Source organism: Astatotilapia calliptera, chromosome 1 (assembly GCF_900246225.1).
Source record: "Astatotilapia calliptera chromosome 1, fAstCal1.2, whole genome shotgun sequence".
NCBI classification, from domain to species: domain Eukaryota; kingdom Metazoa; phylum Chordata; class Actinopteri; order Cichliformes; family Cichlidae; genus Astatotilapia; species Astatotilapia calliptera.
In genome coordinates this window covers 16,004,552-16,021,198 of record NC_039302.1, presented here as the reverse complement: position 1 = coordinate 16,021,198, position 16,647 = coordinate 16,004,552, and the positions used below count along the sequence as shown (strand labels likewise).

At 42.7% G+C, this 16,647-nt stretch overlaps 1 protein-coding gene across 4 annotated transcripts in view; it reads right to left on the bottom strand.

The window, feature by feature from the left end:
- Positions 1-6,643: 6,643 nt before the first annotated feature.
- Positions 6,644-16,647, bottom strand: part of acsf3 (acyl-CoA synthetase family member 3) — a 55,803-nt gene continuing 45,799 nt past the window's right edge. For 3 of the 4 annotated variants that reach the window (XM_026166262.1, XM_026166241.1, XM_026166249.1), the window contains 3 exons: positions 11,811-11,945; positions 11,475-11,586; positions 6,644-8,045 (listed from right to left, as the gene is read on the bottom strand). In XM_026166262.1, the coding sequence (XP_026022047.1) occupies positions 7,931-8,045; positions 11,475-11,586; positions 11,811-11,945 (362 nt within the window). In that variant the 3' untranslated portion in view covers positions 6,644-7,930. Of the gene's footprint in view, positions 8,046-11,254; positions 11,360-11,474; positions 11,587-11,810; positions 11,946-16,647 lie in introns of all 4 variants that reach the window. The other variant, XR_003272300.1, reaches the window with a different exon arrangement.

Sequence of the window (16,647 nt, the reverse complement as noted above, 5' to 3'; positions counted from 1 at the left end):
TTATAGAATGACAGAATTCAAATTGTTTGGAAATTGCCTAAAAACTTTTACCAGAAGGATGAGCAGCAACAACTGTTTCGCTAAGATCATTGCTCATCACACACCTTCCATCCATCCATTCCCTTCTGCTTATCCTTTTCAGGGATGCGGGGGGCGCTGGAGCCTATCCCAGCTGTCATAGGGCGAGAGGCAGGGTACACCCTGGACAGGTCGCCAGTCTGTTGCAGGACTAACACAGAGACAGACAACCATTTGCACTCACATTCACTCCCGCATTCACACCTATGGGCAATTTAGATTAATCAATTAACCTATCCCCACAAACTGCATGTTTTTGGACGGTGGGAGGAAGCCGGGGTACCCGGAGGGAACCCACGCAAGCACAGGGAGAACATGCAAACTCCACACAGAAAGACCCCTGCCTAATGGTGGAATGGAACTCAGGACCTTCTTGCTGGCCTAAAAACCTTTACCAGACGGATGAGCAGCAACAACTGTTTCGCTAAGATCATTGCTCATCACACACCTGACCAGCAAAAATCCCCAAACTTCTAGTTTTATAGAGGTGCTCACACTTGGTAATGATAATTTAATCAAGTGTATTTGATTAGCAGCACCTGACTGCTGCTTACCCTCTTAATTCATATGGAAGTTGTAAAGATGTACTTAGTTTTTCTACTTCTACATTAGTAAATATAGTGCAGTGGAGATCTGGCACTGTATAGGCGGTGTTAATTAGACAACTGTGTTGTGGAGCCCATGCTAGGTAAGCTAGCTGACCTTCACATGCACCTCAACATTACTGGTTTGTTACCCTGACCATTTATTACAGTTATCCCTACCTGTTTGTTTATGTAGAGAAGAGTTCACTTGGCTTTTCATATTTATGTGGTATAAATAATTCAAAACAGGTGGTTTTGTGTTCATTTAACCAGAAGAGTGTGAGCTTGAGGGAGCTGTGCACATGGGCTATCGCTACACCTGACTATTGCTGGTGGTTGGAGGTGGCCAGCTGGAACATTAACATATTTCTCTTCATCTGGAAAGAATGAGTTTGTGGACATAACTTGATGGAAATCCTTCTTTTGAGGAGTAAGGCCTGTTTCAGAGGAGGGGATTTGTCTTGATGGTGGGAGAATCAGAAAATCAGCTCCCCTGGTTCTTCACAAATTACAGTCTACTAAATAGTTGTTGGGATAATTCAGTCAATGACGTGATGGGCAGACAATTCCTTGAGTCACGCTGCCAGTATGGCTGAAAACATGTTGTGGAACATCACAGTGAGACTTAAGATAATTAACAGATAGTAACGAGGGGCAGAGAAGAATAGAAAGGAAGTGACTGTAACGGAATAAGAAAGAGGGGGGGAAAGGGCAGCAGAGAAAAGGGCAAAGAGAAAACAGCAAGTTGGCAGGAGTTTCACAGGAGCAAAGCCCGAGGCCGAGCCAGTGAGGTGTAAGTAGCTTCAGAATAAACATGAGCTCCATGTAAACAACAACCTGCCACTACAAGCGTCGGATACGCACCCACACAGGCCTGGTGGGGTTCTGGATTCACTGATGTGTGTTTTCATGTGTGTGTAGCGAACACTTGGGTGTCCCTGGGGCTGAAAGCCTTGCCTGTCATCCTCCCATCACTCGTCTCTCTACCCACTTACATCCATAAGCCTGTCATGTTGATCAAGTAGCCGCAGGCCCAGAGCCTTTTGTGACTGTCAAAAGTGTGCACGTGAATGTTTGACTGTATAATTATAACCCGATTTTCAGTCTGTGTCTGCAGCGTACAGAACAGAAGAGCAGCGAATTAAACAAAAAAAAAACACTTTACCTTGAATTCAGAGGCTATTGTGTTTGTGTGACTCACTGCTTCAGTCTGACCTGTTTATTATGCAGTCAGAGTTGAGAGAGAAGAAGGAGGAACTTCTTTCTCCTCCAGATTTATTCATGATGAATGGCTTTCATGTTCAGAGCAGCATGGCGGCTGAGACTTCTATGGAGTCGGAGTGAGAGAGGATATGTGTCAAAGTAGGATACCATGTGCACAATCCTCAAAGTACACAGAGCGCATACGGTGTTGACCAATGTGCAAATGCTGCGTTGCGTCAGAAAGAGCAAATATCCATTGCTTATTGTAAAAATCTGGCATGCCAACGCTCTGATTCAGACTATCAGCACAATTAATAAAGTTAAGCTATATATATATATATATATATATGTATATATGTATATATATATATATATATATATATATATATATTAGGGCTGGGCGATATGACCCAAAATTCATATCTCGATATTTTTTAGCTGGATGGCGATATAAGATATATATCTCGATTTTTTTTTTAAAGCCATAAGTTAACAAAAAGAGAGTTCTTAGTCACACTGTGTCCCAGATGTGGGCACTTTTATTTACATACAGCGTAGATGTACATGAAGAAATTACTCAAAAATAAATTATCAGCATTTATTAAATAATCATGGTCCATAAATAAAAGAAAACAATGTTGGTTTTGTGCATAACAAAAAGCTCACAATTGTGCAGTCAAAATGTAAACTAATAGACGCTGAGCATAATAACAAAGAGACAGATTTCACAGCTGCACCACGTCTCTGAACAGGTGCCATTTGTGGTCCTTATACACACACAGTACGTATCACTCCGCGAGGCTCCTCCTCGGTAGCCGTAATCCTCCGACAATCCATCAAGTGGTGCAGCTCCGTAGCTTAGCAAAGTCATATTAAAACATTTTTTGACAGATTGCCGAGCGCTGTGTACCACATAAAATCGGTTCGCGGTCAGTAAGCACAACCAGAATTCATACATAAGGCGCACTGTCGATTTTTGAGAAAATGAAAGGATTTTAGGCCGTGCAGCCCCTCCTGGCTGCATGTCGTTAGCGCGGTTAGCTCGTTAACACGTTGACGCCGTCCAGCCCCACGCACGGGGCGATCCGCGGTAACTCGCTAACGGAGATTTTCCGCTTTCATCTTGTCATTGCCTGCAGGTGAAGCTATGGGGGAGGGGGAGTTGTGTTCAGTGAAGGAGAGGCGAGGCCGAGTAACGTTGCGTAGAGACAAAAGTGGACGAAAGAGAGGCAAACCTGCGGCTCCACAAGTATAATTATAACGTAACATAGGCTATATCGATATAAACGATATTGTCACATCTTATATCTCGTATGAAAATATATCGATATTTTTAAAAAACTCGATATATCGCCCAGCCCTAATATATATATATTTATTATAGTACAGGGTGGGCCATTTATATGGATACACCGTAATAACATGGGAATGGTTGGTGATATTAAAGTCCTGTTAGTATATGTGAGGGGGCAAACTCCTCAAGATGGGTGATGACCATGGTGGCCATTTAGAAGTCGGCCATCTTGGATACAACTTTTGTTTTTTCAATAGGAAGAGGGCCATGTGACACAAACAAAACCACCGCTAATGGTCTGACACTAACCCACATTGGATGGATCCCTCCAAGACTGTTGGAACAACAAAAGTGATGGTTTGGTGTGGTATATGGGGTACAACTATAGTGGGTCCATTCTTCATCAATGGAAACATCAAGGCCACTGGATATTTGAAATTGCTACATGATGATGTGTTTCCCTCTTTATGCACTGAAGTTGGCACGTTCCCTCAAGATGGTGCACCACCACATTATGGGTGCCAGGTCCGAGCATTCCTAGATGAACAGTTTCCTGGAAAGTGGATTGGTCGTCGTGGACCAGTTGAATGGCCCCCAAGGTCTCCCGATCTGACCCCCTTAGACTTTTATCTTTGGGGTCATCTGAAGGCAATTGTCTATGGTGTGAAGATACGAGATGTGCAGCACCTGAAACTACGGATACTGGATGCCTGTGCTGGCATTTCTCCTGCGGTGTTGCTATCAGTGTGTGAAGAGTGGGAGAAGAGGGTTGCATTGACAATCCAACACAATGGGCAGCACATTGAACACATTTTATAAGTGTAAATAACTCATGAATAACTCATGAAAGAATAAAGTTACGTTGAAACCAAGGAAAGGAAATGTCTAGAGATCGTGACTTAAATAACAAAAAGACTGGAGGTGGCAGAGTTGAAGATGTTAAGACTTTCATAACAAGTGGACAAGATTGGCAAGACTAGAAATGAATACATCAGAGGGACAAAGTTTGAGAGGTAAGGCTGAGATGGTTTGGACATGTGTAAATAAGGGATAGTGGATATATTGGACAATATATTGCTGGTAGAAGAGAAGACCAAAGGGTTTGTGGATGCTGTGAAGCAGGACATGCAGAGAGTTGGTGTGACGGAGGACGACGCTCAAGATAGGGTGAGATGAAGGCAGATCTGCTGTTTCTAACAAATTACAGTGGAGTAAATCAGCAGTGATGTGCTGGAGCTGCACTCTGTTTTGATAAAAACTAACTTAGCACCTCTATGAATGAAAACAGTTTAATTCCCTCTTAAAAGGTGAGATGATGGAGAGCAGTTGATGTTGACCTGCTATAGCATAGTATGGCTTTAATTCTGGAAAAAGAAAAGCTTTGTCACTTTTAATTTGAAAGTCTCAATATACATGATTATGTTTTTTGATTTGGTTTAGAAGACACAGCTGATTGCTTAAAGGTCTCCATCCACCCTGAAGTGAAGCTAACACTGTCTGCCATCAACGAGACCCATGCTGGGATAGGTTTCTGAAAGGCAAGCACAGAAAATGACGCAGTGATTCAATCATTTGGCATTTGATTAGCGTACCTGATGCAATAAGAAAAGTTCATATTAATAGGAAAAGGAAGCTAAATATGCAGATAAGTTTACATAAAAAAGTCAAACTGTGAAAAAAAAGGGTACAATCAGCATAACATGAACTCTGTGTTAGCTTCTTTGTACCATCACCTTTGCCACAAACACTGTTTGTATCTCAAATACACAAACGGTCTCATTGGTGTCCCCCATAACCCACCCTCCAGGACCCTGGGGCCCAATAAGCAGCCATCTGCAGACAACCTCTTCCACCACGCTCTGGCAAACATGGGCGAGTGCGTGCGTGTTTGTGTGTGTGAGAGAGAGAGGCAAAAAGGGGAGGTAGAGACAGTTCAAGGGCACGAGTACTCCATCAAGTTGAGTCCAGGGAATAGCCACCACCTTTCCTGGCCCCTCCCGTGTGTGCACCAGGTGAGCACCGAGACCTGTCCTTGGTGCTCGCCTGAATACACACAGTACGGTGCACTGATTACTTCACACCACACGCGCTCTTCAGTTTGAATTTGACCCTCTGCTGCTTCGCTGCAGCCTCCGTGTGGCAGCCCCAGTCTTCTTGCCCGTGGCCCCAGCTGACTCCCGGCTCTGGCGTGGGTGGTTGGGTGGGGTGGCGTGGGGATTTGGGGGCACTGAAGCTGTCCTCTGGTGCTCTTGCAGCCCTGCCTGCTCATCCATCCTAGCCTGCCAGCCCACAGATCGATAGCTCTGCTCTCTTAATCAGGTCTCTGGTGACTGTGGGCGGACGAGTGCGTGTGTGCGTGTGTTTCTGTGTGTGGACAGGTGGTTGTATCAGCTGGGGGCTGCACTTGTATTTCTTTCTATCTTCAGTCCTCTGACTCTTCACCATGACTGTTTATCTCAACCGTATCGCCTTGGCTTATTCTCCTCGTTGCTTATTGCCCCGGCCGTATCACTTACTTCATGCCCTTTGCTGACTTTATTTTTTGCATATTAATTTCTTTCACCCTCATTTTCACAGCTGTTGTTAGAAATCCAATCACTGTGACAGTCCTGCATCGTATTTTTGTCTTCTTTCCCTGGCTTTACTTACATCTCTTCACACGCTCTCTGCACACTCTGGCGGCACGCCAGGGTTCATCCGAGAAGAGTCTCACAGTCGAGTCGGTCCCGGTACCACTGCAATTTGTCGTAACTCGTGATGAAGACAGAAGAGGTTAGACATTGTAGGAATGGAGATGAGAACCGATGAGAGGTGAGAAGAGCGAGCGGAGCGAGAGGGTTAGTCAGATGGAGTGCGGGGCATCCAGCTGTGGTGTTGTGCCTTGCTAGAGAATCCTCCTTCAGGCTCTCATTGCACCTGCATAGCCACAGCTGCACAGACACAGTGTAACACTCTTTGGGGGGAAAAAAACTTCCAAAACACTTTTTAATTAAAAATTTCCAAAACTTTTTAATTTTCATATGAAAACTGTTATTCCAAGTGCATCAGTGTGTTTACAAAACTAAATCAACCCAACAGTGTTCATCGTCTTTCTCCTGATTTACCACCGCACCGGATTTCATTTTGTTTAGTGCAGGTTTAATTAACCATGATCCTTGATTCTGGTTACACCACTCTACCACAAAAAGCTGTCATTGTGCATTCTCTGATCACACCATTTTCACTAATCAAACATCAGAATATTTCAATAAGAGCACATTTACCAAACGCTGCTTCTGGGTTTGAGCATTTTTTTAGTGGAGCATTTGAAAATCCTGGTCATCACGATCCATGCACACCACAGCTAGCTGTTCCCCTCTCATTAATGCAGATTGAAGAGCGGACCCCTCAGTTTCGCTGGGTGCAAAACACTTCACAAAGTGTTTGAAATTTCATATTTATTTTTTGTTTTCCAAGAGCTGCCACAAACATTTGCAACCGATTCCCCTTTTTTTTTTTTAGCTCTAAAAAGGTCCTCTACGAACCTTTCATTGTGGGAAAGTAGCATAATTTGAAAGCACACTCACAATGGAAGTGTTTGGTTTTTTTATATGATAAGTACTTCAGTAGAAGACAAAGGGTCTTCTTTTTGATTCCTGAAGACAAGAAGTTCCCTCAAGTTTGAATCAAATCTTTTGGACCTAAGTCATGACCTGGAAAACAGCAAACATGTACAGAAACACTGTTTATACCACACCTTTTTGAAGCTAATATGGCTAATTTTGTGTCACTAACACTGTGTCTCCTTGCAGAGGTTCTGTTCAATACTGCCCTAAACAAATATCAGACTGATGATTTCCACAGTTTTCCAATGTCACAGAAGAGTAAAAAGTGGTAGACAGTAAACATGTTTGCCCAGTGACTGAACGAGGGTACTACTTGCTCACTGCAACTACTTGCATTTAGTTAGTTACAGATTGCAATGTGACTCCACAGGCGACCTCCTAATGGGAGGAAACCTGTCTCCCAGCAATCATAGACTGACTACACTCACTCTCAGAGAGATTGGCAAATAATTAATAACAGGGTGAAAACGTATTGCAATCAATCTGCATCAGTTTCCACCAATGGGCACAAACTCTTTGTACTGGGGACTTGAGTCGCCTGGTTGTGAGCTGGCTGTATTCTGGTTACATAGTTAAATCACCGTAGCAACAACTACTTTGTGGAGGAATTTCTGTTTCAAACCTGCGAGGTTCTGCTTGGACTGAACGTAAGAAGTTAATGTGAATTTCTGTGATCTGGCTTTCTGTGTTTGAAGACAGCAATGTATTTACCATTTTTCCTGATACATCTGATTTTTGCATTTATTTGCCAACTTGACCCCATTCACTCGCAAACTGTGAAACTGGCTGTCTCCTTTTTATTTGCCATTTTATCAGTCTTGATGCACCAATGTTGTTTTGAAGATGGCAGCTGATCGCAAGTGGTTACATACCTGTTCAAGGTCACGAGGTCACAAGTTCATTGCACACAGTCGCAAAACCTTTGATTATGATGTGCCCTCCGCTGTGTATTACATTTTACATATAAATTATATTTATAGTGTATTTATAGTTGCGAATAAGTTTCCTCAAATGTTAGCTTCCACGATGTTCCATGATGTCTTCATCTACTTTTCTGCCTCCTCTCTGTCTACCTGTGTGCAGAGAAACAGCCGTGTTTCTCTCTGCTGATGTACACCTGCAGTTCTTTATCCAGGCACCTGTATGTTGTCATGCAACTTTTCCAGTCATGAAAAGAATAGTCGCAGGAGGTCCTTCTTGTTGACCTTGCCCATCTGATTCCTCGGCATCTCCTCTACCACCACCAGGCCTGTAGGTATGGTGTAGGGTGCCATGTGCTCCCTGCAATAAACACCACTGTTAATATGGATGCACACACAAATACGCAACAACAACAACAACAAAAAAAGAAAAAAGAAAAAACAGCAAACAACTGCAAAACAAAGGCTAGCCCTGTGGCGGAGTAGTCGAGATAAGGAAACGTCCTTCATACGTTCATACACTCTGCTGTTCTTCTCCCTTAATATCCCCAATTCGCCTTCCAGACACAGACAATCCCCCTTCGTACAAAAACAATATAATCACTGCAAGATGAAATAAAAAAATAAAAATAAACAAATAATAAAAAGGGAAAACAGAAGGCTGTGATAATTAAAAGTGTTTTATTTTTTTCCGTTTTGAATGCCTGGTTGTTACGTCAAGTCTTGAAGCCCGGAGCTTTTTTTATTATCTTCTAACCTAGTTTGTTTGTTTGTGCGGACGTGCGCGTGCTTTGGTGTGCAATCCAGTTGTGCGTGTGTGCGAGCATAATGACTGATATGACCGCCATCAAACACTCCTTTCAGCAGATGTCCGCGTGTTTCTGACTGAGTGAGTGAAGTGTGAATATATACGCATACGTACACGTCTCTGTAACGGGGGCTTGCGTGCTTGTGTCGCCGATTTCTCCAGGGCAATGTGTTCCTGTGTGTCTGCGTGCACGGGTGCGCGCGCACAAGCCTGAGCGTTCGAGGCGGTGTGAGGCAGTGAGGGTGAGACAGAGATTCAGACTGACAGCTGAAGCCAGGGCACTGAAGAGTGAGCATCCATCTACTTGTTTATGTCTCATTTTATCTCTTTCTCGCTCTCCCCTACACCCAGGCCTCAGCAGAGGGCTGTGTGCTGGAACTGTCTGTCTCCTGGGAGGACCCCTGGCTGCAAACACTGTGTGTGTGTGTGTGTGTGTGTGTGTGTGTTAACCTGAGTCACAGGCAGTAGTTGTAATCTACCATACTGGACCAGCAGGCGATAGCAGTGGGATCTAACATCCATACACCATATGGAGCTCACAGCAGTACACACACTCACACACACACTGCGCTCTACAAGAATTCAGTGATGTAAATAAATGACACTGGTGGGTTGTAGAAAGTGTGGAGGACAAAAACAGATGGTTGGAAAGTGAAGAAAAGGGTGTAAAAGAGAGTGAGAGCAGATTTTTTATGAAAACAGACTGGAGGAGTTAAAAAAAAAGACTGTTTGTGTCACTGCAATGTGGAGGGTGAATGTCACCAGTAACCGTCTCTAGCAGACAAAATAAACTCAGCTGACATTTAGGAAGCGAGGTGAAAAAAAACAAACTGTTAGGTAGCAGGACAAAGTCCTCTGTAATAATCATTTGTTTGCTTCCCCCACATCTTCTTCTTCTTTTTCATCTCCCTCATTAGTCCATCTATGGCCTTTCTTTCTCTCACATCCTTTGCTATTGATCTGGGGACTTGAAGGCCAGTCACTGGGGATGTGTGTGCTGCTCAGAGACCCACACAGTCTGAATTAGGTGCCTCCATTTGGTCCACTAAACTACATAAAATTGAACTAGTAGTTTAGCTTTCAGTTCTAAAGGCTTACAAGTCAAGACATAACGAAAAAAAATCCAGCCCTTTCCAGGTCCTGAAATTAGGCAATGACAATGTCAGATGAAGAACAAAACATGACATATTACACCATGTCATTATTTATTTAGCAAAAACAAAGTGCAATAACCTGAAGCAATGGTTTTCTGTATGAATTTATCAGCCTCTCACATTATTGTGGGAGAACTCATAGCCCTCATCTTTACAATGCTGCTTCAGTTTATTGAGGTCAGTGAGCGTTCATTCATGCACAGCTCTCTTAAGTTCCCACCCCAGTATTTAAACCAGGGCGAAGCATAGACGTTGGACCATTGCAATGCTTTCTTTGATCTTTTCAGTCATTCTGTTGCAGATTTGCTGCTGAGCCCGGATCCCTGTCCTGTTGCATGACTCAGGATGGGCCAAGCTGTCAGACAGATGGCCTCACATTTGACTCTAGCAGACTTTCATGGTTGACTCAGTGCCATACTTGTTGAGTTTGCTCCTAATTGTACTGTCATGAACGTTAACATGCTAACCGTTCTTCTTTTTTTAGTTTAGGAGTGATTCAAGCAGCTCAATTCTTTTCTCTATTTAAATGAAGGATTTTTTACCTTTACTGCCACACAAATGCATAACACTGACTACCTCAGCTGAGAAGGCCTGATTAGGAGGATTTTATTGCTACAATGTTACTTTTTGTTTTATATTTTATATATTTTTTATTTGAACTATTTCTTCAAAGCAGCTTTATAAAACTAGATTTATTCAGTGGGTAGTTTTATTTTAGATCAATTACTTCTAGTATGAAGTAATAGGTTAATTGCAAAGCTATGCCTTCAAAGTAGTTTCCCCAGCACTGAGCAGAACTGACAAAGAGCTGTGAAGATTGTCCTTTTAAATCAGCTTAAGAAGACTTAACAAAAACATGGTCCTGTAATAATAATGGGATACGATGCTCTTTTTGGAGTTTGTTTTTGTGGATTCAGGATGATGGATTAGTTGTAAGTTATTCAGGTCACAATCTCCACTGGTGGTATGAGCTTGGAGTCCCCCTGGGCTGCAAAGCACTTTTAAAGGTGGCAGGTGGTCCAGTGGCGAGTGGTGTTACATCTCTGTTTTTTCAAAAGCAACACTTTGCTTGAAGAAAAATCAAAGCTTTGCTGTTTAAAGTCCAACACCAGTTGAAACACCAGTTTAAAGCAATAAATCCATGTTTTTTCTCATATGACTGGGGTTCTCTCTGTAATACTGCAGTGTCTTTGTGTTACAATATCATTCACAATGCAAAGTCCCTGTTTTAATAAAGTCTGCTTCCACTTGGACGTGTTTATCTGGTGAACAGAGTCCATTCCTGCAAAAGCAGAGCCACCTTAAACTTTTCTGACAGTTCACATATTTGCCTGAAAGAAAATACAGCATGCATTTTCACGCAGTGTGGATGTTAATATCAGCATAGCCTGATAGAATAGTACAGGTTCATGCAAAAATGTGGAAAATATCCCTATGTGTAGCCTGTCAACAGCAATGTATTTGCTGGATATCAAAATAAAAGCAGGTATACACACAGTGACTTTCACCCTGTGACAGCTGAGATAGGCTCCAGTCCCCCCCCCCCCCGTGACCTGAATTGAATAAGTGGGTAAGAGAGTGGATGGATTTTATGCACATAATGCTTACTTTTGTCTGCCTAACATGTTTGATTTGGCCGACTTTTTAAACCGGATGCCTTCTTGACTCAAGCTCAAAGGTGTCAGTATCTCCTCACCGGAGCTTGCTCACTTGCTAGGTGAATAAACCACAACACCAGTTGGTATGTGCATAATAAGAGACAAAATTAATTAGAAAGCTCCAAAAACAGTGCACAAAGCAAAGGTTATTCAGCTGAAAGTCACAGTACCTTGCCCAGGTCTTCAATTCTGGCAAAGTCATGCTCTTGCCCCTCTTCAGCTGCACTACAGCAGTGACTTTTTGACCCCACGTGGCATCTGGGGCTCCAATCACAGCAACATCTACAAGGTTAAATATGACAAAAAATCAGACAAGCTGCAGGTAAAATTCAGCTACTCCTTTATTTTTGTCTTTCTCTACAGCAAAAGGACACCAAACTCATTTTTGATGAGTTACCTTCAGCACATAACTGCTGGATATTAACAGTGATCAAATGGTTGAGGTGCTGGTTCAGGGCTTTAATTACATGTGTCTTACAGCGGTGACATTACTTCATTCCACTTACCCATGATGTCTGGATGAGCCAGAAGGTGACGCTCCACATCGAGTGCGCTGATCTTGTAGCCACCACTCTTGATGATGTCGACACTGGTGCGACCCATGATCCAATATACGCCGTCTTTATACACAGCGGTGTCTCCTAGAATACAGACAGGCCCATACAAGAAAGACAATGTGATGTAAGGGAAACACAGGGAAAAATACAGTCATAATTTTCTGGAACACCATTTTTATAACAAGAAGTTATTAAGCCCAATTACAATATATATACCTAAAAACAAGGCTGATAATGAACTCAATTAAAAAAATTAAGTAATTTTTTTTATAGCTAAGAATAGGGAATGTAGGGTATGTAAACTTGTATCTGTGTGTAAGAGAGCGTGTGTGTTTGAGACACAAAGTCAGATAACAGTGGATGGATGAGTGTTTAAGTTGCCCCATCCTCCAGACATACATCCTCCACAGACCCACGCACACTCATGCATAAGTTTCTGGGGGACAGGTGTGGGGGAAGGCGAGTACAGTATGTGGGATGAGGGGCGCAGCTGCGCTCGTGTATGACGAGCTGGGGAAATGGGTCAGTATGGATCAGTGGGGAGAGATTAGGGAGAGAAAAATGGACGGAGGAGGGAAGGAGAGGAAGCCTGAAAATAAGGATCAGGAATATATTCTTTAGCAGAATTACATTGGGGCTGTCCACAGCTGAAACAGAGAGTGGACGCAAGTGTGTGAGACACTGTGATGAAGTGATGCATAGCAGTTAAGGTTGGATGAATAGGTTAAAAGGTCAGCGAAGGTCAGGGACTGTTCAAATATGCAAAGTGAACCTTTACGTCTTAAAGCCAGCTGTGATGTTAGAAAATCTGACTCTTTTTCACACATTTACTATGACAACTTTTCACATCTTCCAGTTATCATCATGCTCAGCTGGGTTTTTTCTCTATCCAGGAAGTTGGTAGGTGGAGTTGGGAAGCTTGTTTGCATGAACCAGCAAGATCTGGGCTGAGCAGAGAGCAAAGTGCATAAAGGACTGCCATCTGGGTTATTTCTCTCTCTCCTTGGGCTCCTGGCCTCTTTTCCTCGTCTGTCTTTGGTTTGCTCTTCCAAACCAAAGACACAAAGACCCATGTATACACTCAGCCCTCCATTAAACACACTACTGGCTGATGTGACTACTTGAATATCTCATAATTTCAAAACTGCCCCTGTGGAGTTTCTAAGCAAACAGAAACTCTGGGAATTTTCTACTTTCTGCCAAGAAACAGTCCTCTCAGTAAATGCTCTGTAAAAATGCTACACTCTTGATTTTATTCGTATTTTTTCTATTAGCATATTCATTAGTGTGTTTTAGAGGTGCTTATAAACAGATTTAGCACTTTGTCCTGAGGATGTCATGAGCTCAGATTTTCACTACATAATTATTATGACCAAAAGAATTCTCTATAAGGACATTATTATGATGGCCATAGAAATCTTTAATTTACTTTTCATGTGTTTAGTGTCCTAGTCACACTTGGCTGGGAACACCTTGGCAACTACCAGGGTTGGTATGGAAAAAACTATAGTTTCCATCTGGTTGGCAAGTGGTTGCTGGCAGTTGTTTTGAAACCAATTTCAAACGCCTCAGTCACACAGGGCTTGGTCAGCGAACCCTCCAACATCCACAGGTTGTTAGGGAAGAATCTACAGGTACATTTGATCACAAAGAGGTAATACAGCCATGCCTTGAAAACCTGCATGTGATTGCTTTTTTGCATATACTACGATATACCCGCTACACATGTGTCTTTCCGGTGTACTCTGCACCCGAGACTTAGGAAAAACACAACTTGGACACCAGTCATTCAGTCTCCACAGCATCTGTGTACCCAGCTTGCAAGTTAGTATAAACCTATCCTTAAGATGCCACACAAATTAGATATGATGTTACTGCACATGATATCACAGGTTAGCCTTTCCTTTTGTTCCTGTTAAAGTAACTGGTTGCTGGCTGGAGCTTCATATTGATTAAAATTGTGTCAGCAGTTTAACTCTCAGTAAAAAAGTGCACAAAGCAAAATCCTTAAAGGCATGGTTGGACGTTTATTCCCCAAAATGCTGAACAATTCTGAGGGACATAGTTGCACTTGTAAGCTTTACACAGCACCCCTCAGCATTGCAAAAAACCTCAGTGTTGCTCAGTTAAGAACATTTAAGGTAAAGCTGTGCGTGTTTGCAGACTGTAGCTGAAAAATATGGAGTCAATAAAAGAAAGCAACTGCACCTGCCTCACCTGGAATCAGCACGCAGCATTGTAGGAGAGGGATTACATTTTGATGGTGGTCTGTTTTTACTGCCATCTTCCACCTGTCCTCTATTCCATCATTTAGTCTGTACTGCTAACCCCATATCCCTCCATCCGTCTTAACTATACGTCCATGTTTTCAGCTTCTCCAGCTCCAGTGCCACACAAACACAAACAAACTATGTTTTCTTACGTTTTCAATTCTATTTTTATGCTTCATTTTTTTTTCCAACTACCTCTCAAACATCTCTCATCACATCTTCTGTTTCCTTCTCTCCACCTCTCTTCCTGTCTCCTCTTCCCCCCTCTTGCCTCTCCACCTCAGCATCAATAGAGGGCCCATCTGTTCCCATACATCATGCACTTCATTTCAGTTTATTAGCTGGGATAAATCATAAATATTTCATTATACATCACGGGCGGCTGTCGCCTGCACACCGACAATTTATCACCGCTGCCCTCTCTGCCGGCTTGCCACGGCGGCTATAAGCTTTCCAGTCTATTAAACAAGATTGATACAGTGTGTAAATTTAGATATTGGGAATTTCTTCACAGACCACTGCTCCGCACTGATAGGCCAGGGTAACAGGAGGGAGGAAAGGGAGGATGGAGGGAGAGGGGGAGAAAGTAGAGAGGCGAGCAGAGGAGCTGGTTTGGTGTTAACACCACTATCAGGGTAGTTACAGTTCCCCCTCTTTAAGATGAGGGGCAAAAGAAGAAGAAAAAAATGATTTGGTTTCAGCCATGTAGCTCTCTCATCTTATGCAAACAGATATGGAGAAATGAGCAGTTTACGTGCACACTGATAAACTGTTTGTGTATCCTGCGTGGGCGTGTGTGTGCGCGCAAATTGAAACAGATAAAAACATACAATAAAATCAGTACATCTAGCTGTAGCGTCAAGGAAGAAAAGCTGCATTAACGAAGCAAACGCTGACAAAAGGGTTTGAAAAGGAACGCTCAGACAACATAGTTGAATTGAGTTTGAAGTACTTATACAGGACTCTTTGACCTTGTCTCTTTGAGGGGAAGGAAGTAACGAGGGATAGAACAACATGTTTGGAGAGACGCACAAGTGGGAATAGCGATTGGAGAACACAGACTGATAAAAGAGGAAAGAAGGGCGGGAGCGGGATTGTTGGGAACTGTGTTACTAGGACGTACATTTACACACACAAATATACACACATGCGTACTGTATGTACTCACACACAACACATGCGTACGCACACACACGCACACAATCACTACTTCAGGCATCAGAGACTCTCCGCCATTATGTGTTATGGCGTCTGAGGCAGATATGGCCGAATGGCTTTCCTAATTAAAACGATAAGAAGCCTAATTGCACTGGGCTTTCATCTCATTCTGAGGCATTAAAGAAAGTGAAGGCACACAGTGTGAAAAAAAGAAATAAAAATAGATCAAGAATTTAACTGAGGATGGAGGGTCAGAGGAAACTTCCACAGTGTCTTTCAGAAAACCAGGAAAATGACATTAGAGGGGTTCGCAGAAGCAGAAAAGAAAACATCAAATTATTTCAAACCAATAACAAGAAAAACAACATCGTGAGGAGAGGTGAGCTACGAGCAGCTGCAATATTTCCAACTATTTAACCAAGATTACAGTAAAGCAGAAATTGCCTTTGGAAGGTGACTCATTTATTTTAACAAAAATGAATCGCTTTCACTCTTGCTGTGATATTTTTGCAGAATAAAAAATAAGCTTTTGTCGGTGATATCCTTGACGCAGGAAAACCAAACATATTATACTGAACAAACTGTAGGAAAAAAAGTGGAGAAATGAAGGGAAACTGTATAGTTAAAACAAAAGCTGGTGTATGTTTTTGATGGTATGATACAGTTGACAGAGCTGATATACACTGTATGGACAGGCTGGGGTTGGTCAGGGCCCCTTAGTTCAGTCACACAGGCCTGCAGTTGCTAGGGAAAAATGTGTAATCTGAGATTGGCTGGCAAGTGTTTCCTGGAGACTGCTCGCTGTTCCCAGGTGATTGGCTGCAAAGTGGGTATTACACCAAAAACAGAGAAAGTTTTTGTCTTCAGAGTAAAAGTTGTGCCTCACCACTACAACCAACACATGCCAAAAGCTGCAACTTTCACTTTGAAGGCAAGCATTCTCACACTTTTCAGACTCTCACTACCACGCACGATGTGGTAATGAAACTGAGACCAGTTGGTATCTTCCATGCAAACTGCAGGTGATCATGTGCTACCGAACAAAGCAGTTTCAAAGCACAGTTTCACTAATAAACCGCAGTAATCAGAGATTCACTGACATCTGTTTAGACCTTTATGAATGATCTCACAGAGCTGCCACTTACAAACCTGTTAGGGAATTCACATTTTTCTGTTGTGGTCGCCAACAGGTCTTACCTGACGCCTTACCACGATATTCGAAACAATTCTGTGTATCTAACTTCATGAGAACAGTTTACCCTTCTCTGTCTCAGTATGACTGTTGGTGTGTTCCTAAAAAAGCTGGAAGTTGGAATTTCTGAGTTCTCAGTCAGAGCTGAAATCTGGAATTCCCCTTC